General features: G+C 54.5%; 6 protein-coding genes across 6 annotated transcripts; 1 reads left to right on the top strand and 5 right to left on the bottom strand.

The window, feature by feature from the left end:
- Positions 1–464: 464 nt before the first annotated feature.
- J4E88_009877 (uncharacterized protein) lies at positions 465–1,809 on the bottom strand (the record flags this gene model as incomplete). Its single annotated transcript, XM_049403475.1, has 2 exons — positions 465–1,057; positions 1,149–1,809. The coding sequence occupies 2 exons, from the start codon at positions 1,807–1,809 to the stop codon at positions 465–467; spliced, it is 1,254 nt and encodes a 417-aa protein (XP_049250637.1).
- A 1,878-nt stretch (positions 1,810–3,687) lies between these two features.
- Positions 3,688–5,585, bottom strand: J4E88_009878 (uncharacterized protein; the record flags this gene model as incomplete). Its single annotated transcript, XM_049403476.1, has 4 exons — positions 3,688–3,803; positions 3,908–4,771; positions 4,857–5,268; positions 5,316–5,585. The coding sequence occupies 4 exons, from the start codon at positions 5,583–5,585 to the stop codon at positions 3,688–3,690; spliced, it is 1,662 nt and encodes a 553-aa protein (XP_049250638.1).
- A 672-nt stretch (positions 5,586–6,257) lies between these two features.
- Positions 6,258–7,740, bottom strand: J4E88_009879 (uncharacterized protein; the record flags this gene model as incomplete). The annotated part of the gene is made up of 4 exons (XM_049403477.1): positions 6,258–6,279; positions 6,329–7,422; positions 7,515–7,618; positions 7,698–7,740. 4 exons carry the CDS (start codon positions 7,738–7,740, stop codon positions 6,258–6,260), a joined length of 1,263 nt encoding a protein of 420 aa, XP_049250639.1.
- A 1,283-nt stretch (positions 7,741–9,023) lies between these two features.
- J4E88_009880 (uncharacterized protein) lies at positions 9,024–10,376 on the top strand (the record flags this gene model as incomplete). The annotated part of the gene is made up of 1 exon (XM_049403478.1): positions 9,024–10,376. One exon carries the CDS (start codon positions 9,024–9,026, stop codon positions 10,374–10,376), a length of 1,353 nt encoding a protein of 450 aa, XP_049250640.1.
- A 104-nt stretch (positions 10,377–10,480) lies between these two features.
- Positions 10,481–11,702, bottom strand: J4E88_009881 (uncharacterized protein; the record flags this gene model as incomplete). The annotated part of the gene is made up of 2 exons (XM_049403479.1): positions 10,481–11,116; positions 11,193–11,702. 2 exons carry the CDS (start codon positions 11,700–11,702, stop codon positions 10,481–10,483), a joined length of 1,146 nt encoding a protein of 381 aa, XP_049250641.1.
- Positions 11,703–12,244: 542 nt separating this feature from the next.
- On the bottom strand, positions 12,245–13,123 carry J4E88_009882 (uncharacterized protein; the record flags this gene model as incomplete). Its single annotated transcript, XM_049403480.1, has 1 exon — positions 12,245–13,123. One exon carries the CDS (start codon positions 13,121–13,123, stop codon positions 12,245–12,247), a length of 879 nt encoding a protein of 292 aa, XP_049250642.1.
- Between the last annotated feature and the right edge of the window lie 379 nt (positions 13,124–13,502).

Consider the following 13,502-nt stretch of genomic DNA (forward strand, 5'->3'; position numbering starts at 1 on the left):
CTAAGAACTATTCTATATATAGTCTATTACACTTTCTACAATTTCTCTTTTACGCTTCTCTTTTACGCTTCTCTTTTACGCTTCTCTTCTACGCTTCTTACCTCTACTTCTTCTCTGCGCTTCTTCTCTGCGCTTCTCTTCTGCGCTTCTCTTCTACGCTTCTCTTCTTTCTCTCTTTCTCTTTGTTGTGCTCTTCTTTTTATACTCTTGTACACTCGTGCGCGATACGACACAAGCATAGTATGTAGAGCAACATCCTCTAATATAGTCTTTGTTCTAGTCGCGATGCGCTTCTTAAGATTGCTTGCTATGCGCGCGGTAGCCTAAACGTCGTGCGCTTAGCTTGTCGCGCGTAACAACGCTGACTTGCGCATTAGGATACTCTGTCTCGTGCCGATCTGTTCTGTCTCTGTAGATCTGGTGGCTCGACGATGTTTGGGAAAGACTGTGCGACACCAATTTTATCACCCGTCCGCGAACTCGACCGTCGCATACAGATGCGGTTCTTCCGAGTTCTTGTTCTTTCGAATCCATCTCACGACCATCTTCCAGCGCTTTTCCAGTGCACCTTGATCAAGACTAACGCGGTAGGCTTCTTCCTCGGGACTATCCTCGTCCGCTCTCAATAGCATTGCTAGTCTCTGCCTGTCTCTGTCCAAGTTGTCACCGCGCTTCCGGTCTATGGCCATACATTGAAAGGCTTGGAAGAACTGCTCTCCCGAACCGCTGATATCGACTGACATGCTGATTGGCATTCTGCCCCAGTAACCTTCAATTTCGAGCTCGTCGCTCGGATCGCCTTGACCTGGAATAGGTATAGACGCGTCACTCTGCTGACTCTGCTTCGCGGGCGCTGATGCCGCAGCATGAACGGGTGGCTCAGCCTCTCGCATGCGTTGTAGTTCGTGTATTGCACCGGCGCGCCCGAATGCCCGTTGAATCTCGGGAGACGGTGGCTGATACTGGGGTTGGTATGGATTCATCGGCGCAGTTGGCGCATGCGGCGGAACTGCTTGATGGAACTCGTCCCCGCTGACGAAGCCTCGTGGGTAGCGACCTTGAGGGGAATGCGCTTCTTGAACTTCTGTCGTCGCGACAGACAGATCAGCCTGGTTGTGCGGACATTGAGCGAAACGTGTGGGACTGACCTGAAGGGAACTGACGCTCCATGGATTCGTCAGATGCCAGAACCACGTCGCTGTCGAGCAAGTTCTCTGGCACGACGTAGAATGTACCCATCTTGGTCTTTCCCTTGTTACGACCAGGATTACGCCACGTTAGGTCCACAGCAGTCGTGACTCTCGCCGGTCCAGAAGGCGTGGGCACCAGCATCGACTCATCCAACCGGTATTGGTTGGCACTAAGACCGCGGCCACCATAGGCCACGTCGTCGCCGATGAGATTATGCTTCCCTGATCCGTACATCGCTATCACCACCTGATCCGCGCTGTCATCGTCGCATGAGAGGACGGTGATCTTCTCCATGCCCGCGGCCGCGAGACCTGAAGCAAATGATTTATTTGACCCTGCGCTGGCGGATGGAGTCTGTATGCTGTTCCTCATGCGTTGCATGTGATGGCGTCCCGATGCTTGTTGAGCGGAAGAGGTGCGATGATGCGAGGGCGCAGGCAATATCTCGCGAAGGTGGTCAGTTTCAGTCTCGAGGTTTCGCTGAGGAGTGTTCTGTCCGATGAACTGCTCGGTCTCTGCCTTGATATTCGCATCTCTCAGATAGTCCATCAGAAGCTCGACAGCCTTAGTGGGATGGTCTCTCAGAAGACGATGCGCTAAGGTCAAGCGATCGCCCATCGCGCGGAGCGTGAATTGTTCGTGTCGCGGCCAGCCTTGTACGCGCGCGCGCAACTTTGGAATGCGCCGGAGAGCGCTGGGGCAGGCTCTTGCCCAATGCGACGCTCTACTTCGAAGCCATGATGCGCGAAGAGCTGGCGACGCTGATTGTGTGGTGTAAGTGGGTGTCCGTGTAACTGCGATGTGGGTTGTACATCTATCTGTTCGCATGGGCGCGGCTGCACGTTGGAAAGATCAAGTGGGGCAGATCTCCAGGTCGCGCATCATCAGGGCGACCGGAACTGGCAGGGATGTCGCTCGTCCCTGCACGCCTTTGAGACGCTATCCCCATCTCAATTGACCGGTAGCGACGCGGCAAATCATGGGAACGGCGAGACCACCCACACGTGACAGCGTATCCCCGCGATTACGCGCATGCGTGTTGGAGCAACCTGTAGGATGTCTAGAATCCACACATCCCGCGTTCGATCCGGACATGAGCCGAGTGTGCGGGCAAGACTTACAGGCAGCGCCGTCCCCAGCTGAAGTCTGCTGGCATCCTTCGTTTTGTCCTCAGATCCTTATCGCTCTGAGCTCTCTCACTCACTCTGAACTCACTCGCGCTGAACTCGCCCACTCTGAACTCACTCGCTCTGAACCCCTCGCTCTGAATCCACTCTCTCTAATCATGAGTAGCTTCTACAGAAGCGATGCCAGCCAGTCTTCTCGCTCCTCCAAGGTTATGACTAGATCAGACTCATCTGCGCTCGGGCGGCCCACGAAAGCGAAACAATCGACGCATTTCTCAGCCGTTACCGGGAACAGAGCGTACGACAATACACTGCAAATCAACGGCAACGTCGCAGAAAAGGTCAGCAGCTATAACATGTTGGTATCTCCAATGCTATATTGACGAATCACATTGACTCCGTGCCAGTGAGCGTATCATCATCTCATGCCACTGCGACATCGCAAAGGCTTTCGCAAACATCGGGTCAGCTTATCCTATACTTTCTTCAGCGCCGACACAGCCTCGTCTTCCAGGGCCAGCGAGACGAACCACTCCTTTCGATTTCGTGAGTCAAATCATCTCCCTCGCATGTGCCATGACTAACCTTACGAAAGGTCACGAAATCGGAAATCGCGTCGTTACTGAAAGCAAAACGAGACATCCCTATCGTGTCCAACTGGAGTGGGCGGCCAGACAAGATCTGCGTAATGTTTCCTCAAAAGCTACGAAACAACTTCGTCTCTCGCGATGTTATCGATCGTCTCGGTTTCGCAGCGCGTCTCGATACTGCAGCAGTAAGCTCATTAGTCTGGGATTCGAAGCGCTATACTTCCACCGGTCAATTCGTGGAACTCTCTTTCCCTCTGCCGAATGGTGAAGAGGGCGTCGGGCAACGCTTTCTCGTGCTGGACAACCCTCCCTTTGACATGCTTCTCGGTGTGCCTGCGGGGCGTTTCCCTTTCGTGCAGAAGCAGAAGCCTTTGCTTCGGTAGTATTAGCAACCTTCTTTTGACGTGCTTCTTAGGAGTTCCGCGGGACGTTTCTCCTTGATACGAAAGCAGAAGCCTCTGCTTGGGTGGTATGAGGAACTGCGACGAATCTTCGTCGACCAATCGTTCCGCAACACCTGGCTTCCGTGCCAGTCAATGGAGAGCAGCTCCGGACATCAGACGCGTCCAATGAATTAGTCGTAGCTGGTCTTCGCCGTCTATTAGTGTCCATAGAAAGCGTGATCGTGAAACATCTCAAGACCGAACGTGTTCGTTGTGTGCTGCATGCATGCCATGTCTATGCGACCAAACCCGGTCAGATGAAAATTGTTCCAAGAATGGCTTCCGCGAGAAGAACCAGAAACGCGCGCGAAAGCAGTGTACCATATACCTTGATCTCTACTTCCCGAGCACACTACCTACCAACTCCGCAACAGCAATCATCTTCTCCTCTTGCAATCTCCGTCCAACGAGCTGCACACTAACATGCGCACCGTCGTAGATCTCAGGGTCATCTGCACTCGTGTTAGCACTCCACTCTCTTTCCCATCCGCTGTTCATCCTCTCCACGCGCGACAAAGACAACCCAACGAACTCAGGAATCTTCGCGCGCACTTACAATCATCCTGGATACTCTTATCCTGCTCATCAAGCGCCTTGAACCCCTCCTCCTTCAGATCAACCTTCTTATCCACAGTCGTAACCGGCAAAACAACACTCGTATAATCCAGCGCATTAACCCAAGTCGAATACCCATAATACTTGAACCTCTCCCTCCTACTTGCCGGAAACGGCGCAAGCGGACAAATAACCGCATCAACCGGCCTCCCCGTACCCGTCTTCTCAACCGTACCATTCCAATACTCCATGTACTCCTTCCTCAAGGCCCTCAACTCCACATTCGTGGCCGCGATGTCCGTAGCGCTAAATTCTTGCTCGACACCTTGGTAAAAGGTAACCTGCGGCGCCATGGGTTCGCCGGACAGCGCAAACGCGGATTTAACGTCTTTACCCGCGTCGTAGATCCAGGGGCGGAAACCGACGTCGTTGATAGTACGATGAGATGGTGGTGTCCAGTCTATGACTTCATGACCAGCAGAACGCAGGGCTTCCACAACAGTTTCAATAGCGCGACGGACGGGGGGCGTGGGGTTCACAACACCATCCGTCATCAACAAACCAAAGCAGAGTTTCCTTGCGGACTTCACCTCGGCTTCTTGGTCCGGGCGCCACGGGATTTCGTGGACGAGGGGGTCGTGGAGCCATGGGTTTTGTTCGAGCAGGGCTTGACAGGCGAGGCGCAGGGAGGCTGCGTTTGTGGCGAGGGGGCCGACGACGGAGAGGACGGTGTTTTGGCCGTCCATGGAGTTTGCCATGCCTTCGTAGGGGAGGCGGCCTGTGGAGGGGCGGATGCCGTAGAGGCCGTTGAAGGCGGCGGGGATGCGGATGGAGCCGCCGATGTCGGTTCCGAAGCCTAGTGGCGCTGTGCAGTGTCAGTGACCCACAGTCTCCTCGTCTTAAACGCGAACGCTCATAACGAGTGCCATATCTCAAACAGTGGTACTCACATCCTCTCATACCGATCAACGCGCCCTCGCCACCGGAGCTACCACCAGCTGTAAGATTCCTATTCTTCGGGTTAAGTGTAAACCCAATGATATTGTTGATCGTCTCTCCGCTCATCAGCGTATGCGGCACACTGGTCTTGCAGTACAACACAGCCCCCGCCTTGCGCAGCATCTTCACCATCTCACTCTCGAACACCTTCTCTTTGCCAGTACCCGTCTTGCCTTCGAAGGTGCCAATCCAGCCGACGTAGCCCATGCTGGTCTCGACATCCTTGACATGGAATTGGTCTTTGAGTGAGATGGGTACGCCATGGAGGGGACCGATGGTCTTTTTGTGTTTTGCGTAGTACGCGTCGAGCTCTTTTGCATCACGGATGGCGGCATCGAAGAAGATCTCGTGAAGACATGATAACTATATATTCAGCAACATTCATTGCAGGTATCAGATGTGCGACGTACCAGTTGATGCGCAATTGCAGCCCGGTGGCAGAATGCCCTCGTGACCTCTTCAGCAGTCCACTTCCCCTCAGCCACGGTCTTCGCGATCACATCGGCACTGCTTTCAGTGATGTCCAGCTCTTCCTTGCTGAAGTACTGCTTCACGTAGTCTGTGACATCGATTTGTTCTTCCACCGATGGCAACTTCTCTAGTCGCCATTCCGAGGGTATAGCAGCCAAGATACCTTCGCGCTTCTTACTAGCAGTCTCTTCCCACGATGATGTCGTCATGATGTTGGTTTGAGCTGATTGCAGAGGAGATAAAGGCAGTTACCCGTAAGTATTTGGTGTTTGAGGGGAGTGTCGCAGCAAGTTGGGCACGAGAGCGGTTCCGGAGTTAAGATATGCAGCTGCGGGAATGACGTTGAGGGTCGACGCCGTTGATAGCTTCGAAGCTACACAACGACCAAGTGGGGTAGCTATCGAGCATTTGTTCTAAGCACCTTCCACATTAGCGTAGCTTCACATATCATGACATGTCTGTGGGTTAATGCAGGGTATCAGTATTGTCCTGCCGATGCGCATACCGCGGAGGGTGAACATGAGGGGCAGGCTGAGGCGGGGGTTGGAGCGATCGCTGGGTCATAGATACGATGTTCAGCCGACCAGCTCCACCTCGGCATTCGGGGTAACTCCAAATAGTTCTCGTCCATACTCCACTCATGGCAATGAACCTTACTGTATCTCGTGATTCAACGACTTGTTTCGCTACGTAGGTATCTGGGATAAAGGCAACAAGGAGAACAGTTAACGAACTCAAAGAAGAAACGCCAGGCCATGCGAAAGCAAGCAAGGTGCTAAATGCCGACCGCTCGAAAAGGAGTTGAAGAATGTCGCTAGACTAGAAATGAAACGAGGTGTGACAGTCTACGTGGTCGGGGTTGTGGTATCTCAGGAACGACTTTATACGGTCTCGACGTAGTTGCTGTGGCAGTCAGCGAAGTGTTGATGACGGCATGGCCTGTGCGACTTACCTTGGGAAGATGCCCTCTCGGCTTCCGACTCTGCCTGTCCACCAGTCTGTCTCGTTGTCCGTCCTCTTCAGGATTGTGATGATCTCGCCCTTCTTAAAGCCGAGATCGCCCGGCTGATCTGCGTCAAAGGTGAACTTGGCAATTGCCTGGTCGGATTGCAGTCCTGCCTTTTTCTGCCCGGTTGTCTGTCCGAATACTGGTTTTGGCGCCGTTGGTCGGCCGGGCTTGCGGTCGCTGTACGAGTAGTCGTCACCGAACGTGGAGGAGCGGCTTCGGTTGTCCATGCGGTCGAAGGTCTCGGTGGGGTTCGCACGCGTGGAGAAGGAGCGGTTGAGGCCGCCGGGTGCCGAGGATGGCTGTCGGTCGTATACGTCGTCCGCCCACGTAGATGAGTGCTGCGGTCGGTCTCTGTACTCGTAGTCATTGGGTGCCTGGCCCATGGAGCCGGTGCGGTCACGGCGCACGCCTTCGCCCATGGCCGAGCCCTCGCGGCCCTGCCAGACCACGTTGTCGCGTGAGTTGTCGTAGACGGGAATGTCGTTGTACATGGCGTCGTTGGTAACGTTCTGCGCGCCTCCTACGCCGGCAAAGACTCTCGAGTTGAGCACTTGCAGGAGTGGTGCGGCGGCTGGTGGTGGGGGAACCTGTCCGCTGAGGATCTCGCGGGCAGTCCATCGGCGGCCGTACAGCTTCTCGTTGGCATCTCTCCGCTCGATGATGCCGCTTCCCTCCAGGCTGACACCAGCGAACAGTCCCTTTGTCTTGCTGTAGCTGAAAATACCAGCCACGCCCTTCAGACTCGCCGCGCCGGCAGCCTCGGCATTGCGACCGACGGGCCCCGCCGCGATGGAGACATTGCCGCCCAATGTCAGCGAGCCGGCCTGCGCAAATGTACGGACGGCGGATGCGTCGTTGAGGATGAAGACGAAGTCGGTGAGCTCAAAGCCAATCTGTCCGCCGAAGCCGCCGCCGATGGTTCCGATGGCCGTGGGAGCCGACCACGATCCGTCTGCGAGGCGGGCGACGACGACGCCCGATCCGAATCGCGCTGTGCCGAGGAAGCCGGCCTTGAAGACTGTGAGAATTGCGAGGCCCTGGCATGTGTCAGCATCTCATCATGTGTCGTTGTCTGCTGTGGTGTTTGCTTGGGCAGCTTCGTGACACCGGATGCGCATCGAGTCCTTACCTTTGCATTGGCGAGGACATTGGGCGGGATAATCTTATCGGGGCCAAAGGCCTGTCTGGGGTCGACAAAGGATGCTAGAATCTTTCCTGTCTTGCGACATTCGCCTGAGAGCACAGCTGTTAGCGACGTCACCGGACAGCGAGCCGCGCATAAACAAAGCGGGTGGCATGTGACTTGACTTACTGCTCATGGACGAGGGCAGCGGGTTGTTGAGACTGAAACCCATCTTGGCGCGCGTGTGGGGGGAGAGTATGAGGTAGAGGGCGTTGCGGAGAAAGAGCGCGGCTGCGTTGCTTATGCCTGCGCTGCCGATGGCGATAGGCAGGAAGCATGGCGGGCGGCCGAGGCGGGGATTATGTCATTGCTTGTGGCTGTGTCTGCCACCCGACGCGTCCGCCCTTGGCGACACCCGATCTTGAACACGACACGACACGACATTCACGACATCGCCACATCTCATGGGGATGCATTCCCTCACTGTACGGCCTCGCAGCCATCGCTGTCGCTGTCGCAAGAGCCATCGATCTACTACCACGCGTCCGCTCACGCCAAGCCAACTGCGGAAGACTTGATCTCCTCTTCACTCACTAACCGCCACTTACCAAGTCACATCCAGTGCACAGCAAATGAATCATCCGCGTCCACGTATACAGTGTGGCACGTTCGACATATTGTGCCACATCGATTCTGCTGGCGCATTTCTTGCCCTCATCCAGCCTTTCCGTGACACCTAGCTGCAAACCCCGCATCGTCACTGTCACCCGCGCGAGGAAGGAGCGATGGGTGGACTCGATACGGCTCGCGTCAGGTATCGCTTTTACTCAGCCCTGCACTCTTCCAGCGCCTACGCTCTTGCCGCCGAGACTTCAACTTGGGCGCATCGTATCTGGTCACGTGCTATGCCTTATTGCTATCCACGGGTATCTGCCGCAGGTAACCAAGACGTCCTTGAGTCTACACAATACCGCGACTTCTACTGGCTGGACTTGCCTTTTGAACCACATTGAGCAATACTTACGTTTGAGATGCATCGCCGTTGACTCTCGCTACTGGTAAGACGAGATGCGGCAGATGAAGCGAGACACGTTGAGTCACCTTCAAGTCAAGCGAGGATGTCTTGGAATCTTCCGCCCATGCAAAACGCATGGTAGACTCATACACGCAGAAACTGTGCATGCGACCCACAAGCAATACGGTACTCACAGAAGCTACAGTGTCTTGATTACTACTCTTCCGGGCACTAAACCCGATTTTGCTAACTCCCTCACTATGCGCTACCGCGAAGGATCAGTTGGTACAGGTATAGTAGCGCATTACAAATTTCTGACTCGAAGCGAAAAGTCAGCACTGCATACTCACGCCCTGGCGTTCGTTTTACGCCCTACATGTTAACCAGATGACGTAGATAAGTACCGCGATCCTCTCGCTTTGACATCAACATAAAGGAACGCGCCTGGCGCTACCCGTGCAACACGACAAGGCCAACACAAAATGTCAACAACCCAAACTATGGTTGCCCTGCAGGACCTCTCCTCACCAGCAGACTCCCAAGTCCACCTCAACCCCAGCAAACCCTCCTTTCCACCCTCGCAAGAACCTGACTCAACCGGCCTTGGAGACTCCGAGCAGCCACCCGCCGATGCAGCAGAAGCCATCCCAGACGGCGGCTACGGCTGGACCGTCGTCGCATCCTGCTCCTTCCTCCTCTTCTGGATCAACGGATACACAACTGCATGGGGCGTCCTCCAAACCGCCATTTTGAAATCGCCCGCGCTCAACACCAATCTGCGCACCATCACTTTCGTCGGCAGTCTGTACATGGCTGTCATGGTCGCTTTTGGCATCGGCGGGATAAGAGTTATGAGATCTTTCGGTGTGCGATACACTGGCCTCGCTGCAACAATTCTTTTTGGAATGAGTCTGGTTGCTACGAGTTTTACCTTGGATCATCTCGGCGGGTTGTTTTGTATTGCGGGGCTGTCGATGGGCGTGGGGACGTCGTTGTTGTATGCGGCGACTAACAGTCTGCCCTTGCAGTGGTTCAGCTCTAAGCTGGGTATTGCCAATGGCGTCGTCAAGGCCGGTGGTGGTGTTGGCGCGACGGTTCTTCCGCTTGCTTCCCAGGCACTCATCGACAAGTTTGGACTGCATTGGACATTCCGCATATTGGGCATTCTTATTATGGCGACTGGGATTCCGTGTACATTGGCGTTGAAGGAACGCGCGACGACTGGCACGCTTTCGCGGTTCGATTGGTCGCTGTTGAAGAACGTCCCTTTCCTCACGCTGACCATGGCCGGAGCAGTCGCCGTCTTCGCGCTATTCGTACCGCCCTTCTTCCTGCCGCTGTTCGCGAGCTCGATCGGTTTGTCAGCCGGAACGGGTGCAGCACTAGTTGGTGGATTTGGTGCGTCAACAGCAGTCGGTCGTATCCTGGGCGGATGGACATGCGATAAGATCGGGGCCTTCAACACATTGATGATCACCTGCCTGGTCAACTCGGTCAGCATGCTAGCCATCTGGCCAGTCAGCACGTCGTTGGCTCCTCTGTTCGTCTTCGCTATCGTAAACGGTTCCGCGAATGGCAGCTTCTTTGTCAGCCTGCCGACTGCTGTCACAGTCGTCGCCCCACATTCTGCAGCCGCGTCCATTGCTCTGATGGTCTTCTTCTGGACTCCGGGTTATCTTCTCGGTTCTCCTCTTGCGGGCCTCTTGATTGAAGCGACTGGTGCGGCGGATTCCACGTCGATTGAGCCGTACAGGGCTGCTATCTTTTACGCTGCGGGCACGGGTGTTCTCGCCACTTTCCTTGTCCTCGTTGCGCGCCTACGTTTGGAAACCAAGGTTCTGAAGCGATTGTGATCAGTGCTTTTACTTAGTAGGGCAACGTTCACGTTTTTATGATATCGTCATCATCGGATCATTTTCTTCTTGCACGAGCGCAAGGCAACCACATCGCAGACCATCTATGTACCGGTGTTGATACTGTACAACAACTGCAATAGAAAGATTTTCACTTCCTCCTTCGCCCAACTCATTTTGATAGCGTTCTCCGCCAACTTCCGAATCTCCAGATTGGTAAAGTCGCAGTACCTCTTCACCACCAGCAAATTCTCCCACACCCACGTATCCTCCATAAAAGCAGGGTCGTCACTAGCAATACTGATCACGATATCAGCGTCGAAGAGAGCGCGAATACGTTCAAACACCTCGTCCATCGGTTGATGCCGAATATAACTCCAAGGACAGATCGTCATCCCAAGCCCCTTCTCTTTGATCAACGCCATAAGCTCCTTATCACCAGCAGCGTTGAGTCCATGGTCGATTCGATCCGCACCTGTGCCTGCTATACTGCATGCCACCTGGCGGACATGTTCGAGAGGATACGGCTTGCCAACGTCACAATGCGCTGTAAGACGAAAGCCATCCTTCCGCGCTCTGACGAAGATCTCATCAAACAGCGATGGTGGCCTGTTGACCTCATTCGAATCAAGTCCAATACCAACGATCACATCGCGGTACGGAAGCGCAGCCTCGTAGTGTTGCATCGCAGACTCTGGTGATTCGTCGCGCAGGAAACACATTATCCATTTGGACTTGACCTGCGTTCCGCAATCAGCTATCAGCAAAGGCATATCTCTTGTAGAATCGAAGAGGGACGTCTTGGGGCGGACTTACATTAAGACTCTGCTCCGCATCCCACGTCGCCTCCCTAAACCCTTGCATCATCATCTCCCATTTCGTTCCTACACGCGTATGCCCCTGCGGATCAAAGAAGATCTCCGCATACCGCACATTCATCTCATCGGCACGCTCGAAATACTCCATCGCAAGCTCATAATAATCCTCCTTTGTCTTGAGCACTTCAAAACCGCCGTAATACGCCTCGAAGAACGAGAGCGTCTCTTCTGTGTTATCCATGCGGTTTCCCGCACGCGGCTTCAAGGTATCGTGGGAATATCGCAGTTCGGCGAGTGAAGAGAAGGGTTGACCGGTTCGCGGGTTGAGGATGGATTGGTTGTTTCGTTGTGAGAACTTCCATTTTAGATCGGCGCTTATGATGCCTTCGATGTGGACGTGCAGTTCGACTTTGGGGATGGAGGCGATGTAGGCGTCTTGCGTGGATGCGATTGAGCGGCGTAGGTCTGCTCGGGAGGCTACGGGGAGGGCGTTTTCGACGTCTGTCATTGTGGTTGTGGGGTTGGTGTTATGTGAAATGGTATTGTAAGCGCACTTAGCAGAAAGCAGTGCTGGCAGTACTTGGTACTAGGTCTAAGCTTTTGAATGCGTTCGATACTGGTGCGACTCTTGGATACAAAGAGTTGTTGAACATATGCTTACTACTTCGTGACTCACAAAATCCCTCGGCTTATCATCAACCCGATCGAGCGGACATTAGCCTAACATGCAAGCTTGAGGATAGCGCGTTCGGATGAATTGCTAGCTAGAATTTATATACTCTATCTCTCGTAAAAGAGGGCTGTGTAGTAACGTCGTTGCGGTGCGACCTCCCGAGAGCTGCTTCGAGAAAGATGCCAAGCCCACCAGGCAGGAACCGAATGCAAATCAAGGGGAACAAGACAATGGTTATCATAACATATGCGCGAGATTTCGAACAGATGTTGTTCATCTAGCATTACGATCTTGTAGCATTATGACGTTAAGAATAAATATATACAGCAAACGAGTCTATAATACAGCTAAGATCCAACAGCGCGCGCCCCGATGATCTACAAAGCCCAAGCAACAGCACCGAAGACAACCGCCATAACACCGCCAGCAACACGGTCAACGGCAGCAGCGCCAGTGAACTGAGCAGGACCAGATGAAGTCGCGTTGGCAGGGCCAGTAGGCATAGCACCAGTTCCCGTAGGCACCATAGTCATAGTACCGTTGATCATGTGCGGAGGCACAATACCAGATGGCATGTGTTCCATCGTGCCGGACGGCATAGGAGCTATCGGACCGGTCACGGTGCTGAGAGCAGGCATAACGTCCAGAGACGTCGAGGACATAACAGGAAACTCGCTCGAAGGCTTGAAACCCCTGCAGAGACCGCCGCTGCAGATGTTATACGCACACTGATCATCGCTGCTGCACTCGGCGTTGAAGTTTCCGCATCGCGCAATCAGCATGGCGTTGCTGGCCCAGCACTGCACGCCATTGGCACACTGGTCAGGCTTGACGAAGGGATTGCAGTCCGCGCCGAGAGGCAGGGAACCCGCGGGCGCGAGAATAGTGGGTGAGGGCGCGGGCTGAGGGCCCTGGTTGGTGGGTGTGACGGCGCCGCTGGTGGGCATTGCTGACGCCGACGGCGCGGCCGAAGATGAGGCGAGGAAGCCGTTGCAGAGGCCGTCGGACAGGTTGCACGTGTTGTAGGCGCATTGCTCGTCGCGCGTGCAGGAGGCTTGGAAGTTGCCGCAGACGGGGATCAGGCCGGAGTTTACGGCGTAGCAGTTGGCGCCGAGGGCGCAGGGCACGCCGCCGGGTGTGCAATTTGAGCCGATGGGGACGGTGGTGCCTGTGGGGGATGCGGCGGCGGGAGTGGAGGTGGTTTGCGCTGAGGCGAGGGTCGCGGCTGCGGCGATGGTGAAGATGGTGTAACGCATTTTAGTTGCTGTTGTTATGGATAGTGCTTCGTGATGTGAGTGGTGTTGAGATGCTGCAAAGAACGAAGCGAGTGTCGTATGTTTGTGAAGATGTGGTGATGTTGTGATGGAGATGAGAATGATGCGAACGAGGGTAAGACTATATACTCATAGTCCTCGTGTTGTTGCGTGGTTTAAGCTGTCGTACCTGGACGACGATAGTTCAGCTAACACCTAGCGCTCGTAACCAGCCTTCCAATTCGCCACAAGGTGCCGGTTACACGGGGCTACCGCGAATGACGATGTCCAAAGAGCCGAAGCTACCTCCGCAATTGACACGCGTCCGTGCTTGAAAGCTTGAATGGAATATTTTTGGACCTTCTAGCGCCGTATAGCGTCG

This window comes from Alternaria novae-zelandiae (genome assembly GCF_023758075.1).
Source record: "Alternaria novae-zelandiae strain BMP 2774 chromosome Unknown scaffold_27, whole genome shotgun sequence".
In the NCBI taxonomy this organism is placed as follows: Eukaryota; Fungi; Ascomycota; class Dothideomycetes; order Pleosporales; family Pleosporaceae; genus Alternaria; species Alternaria novae-zelandiae.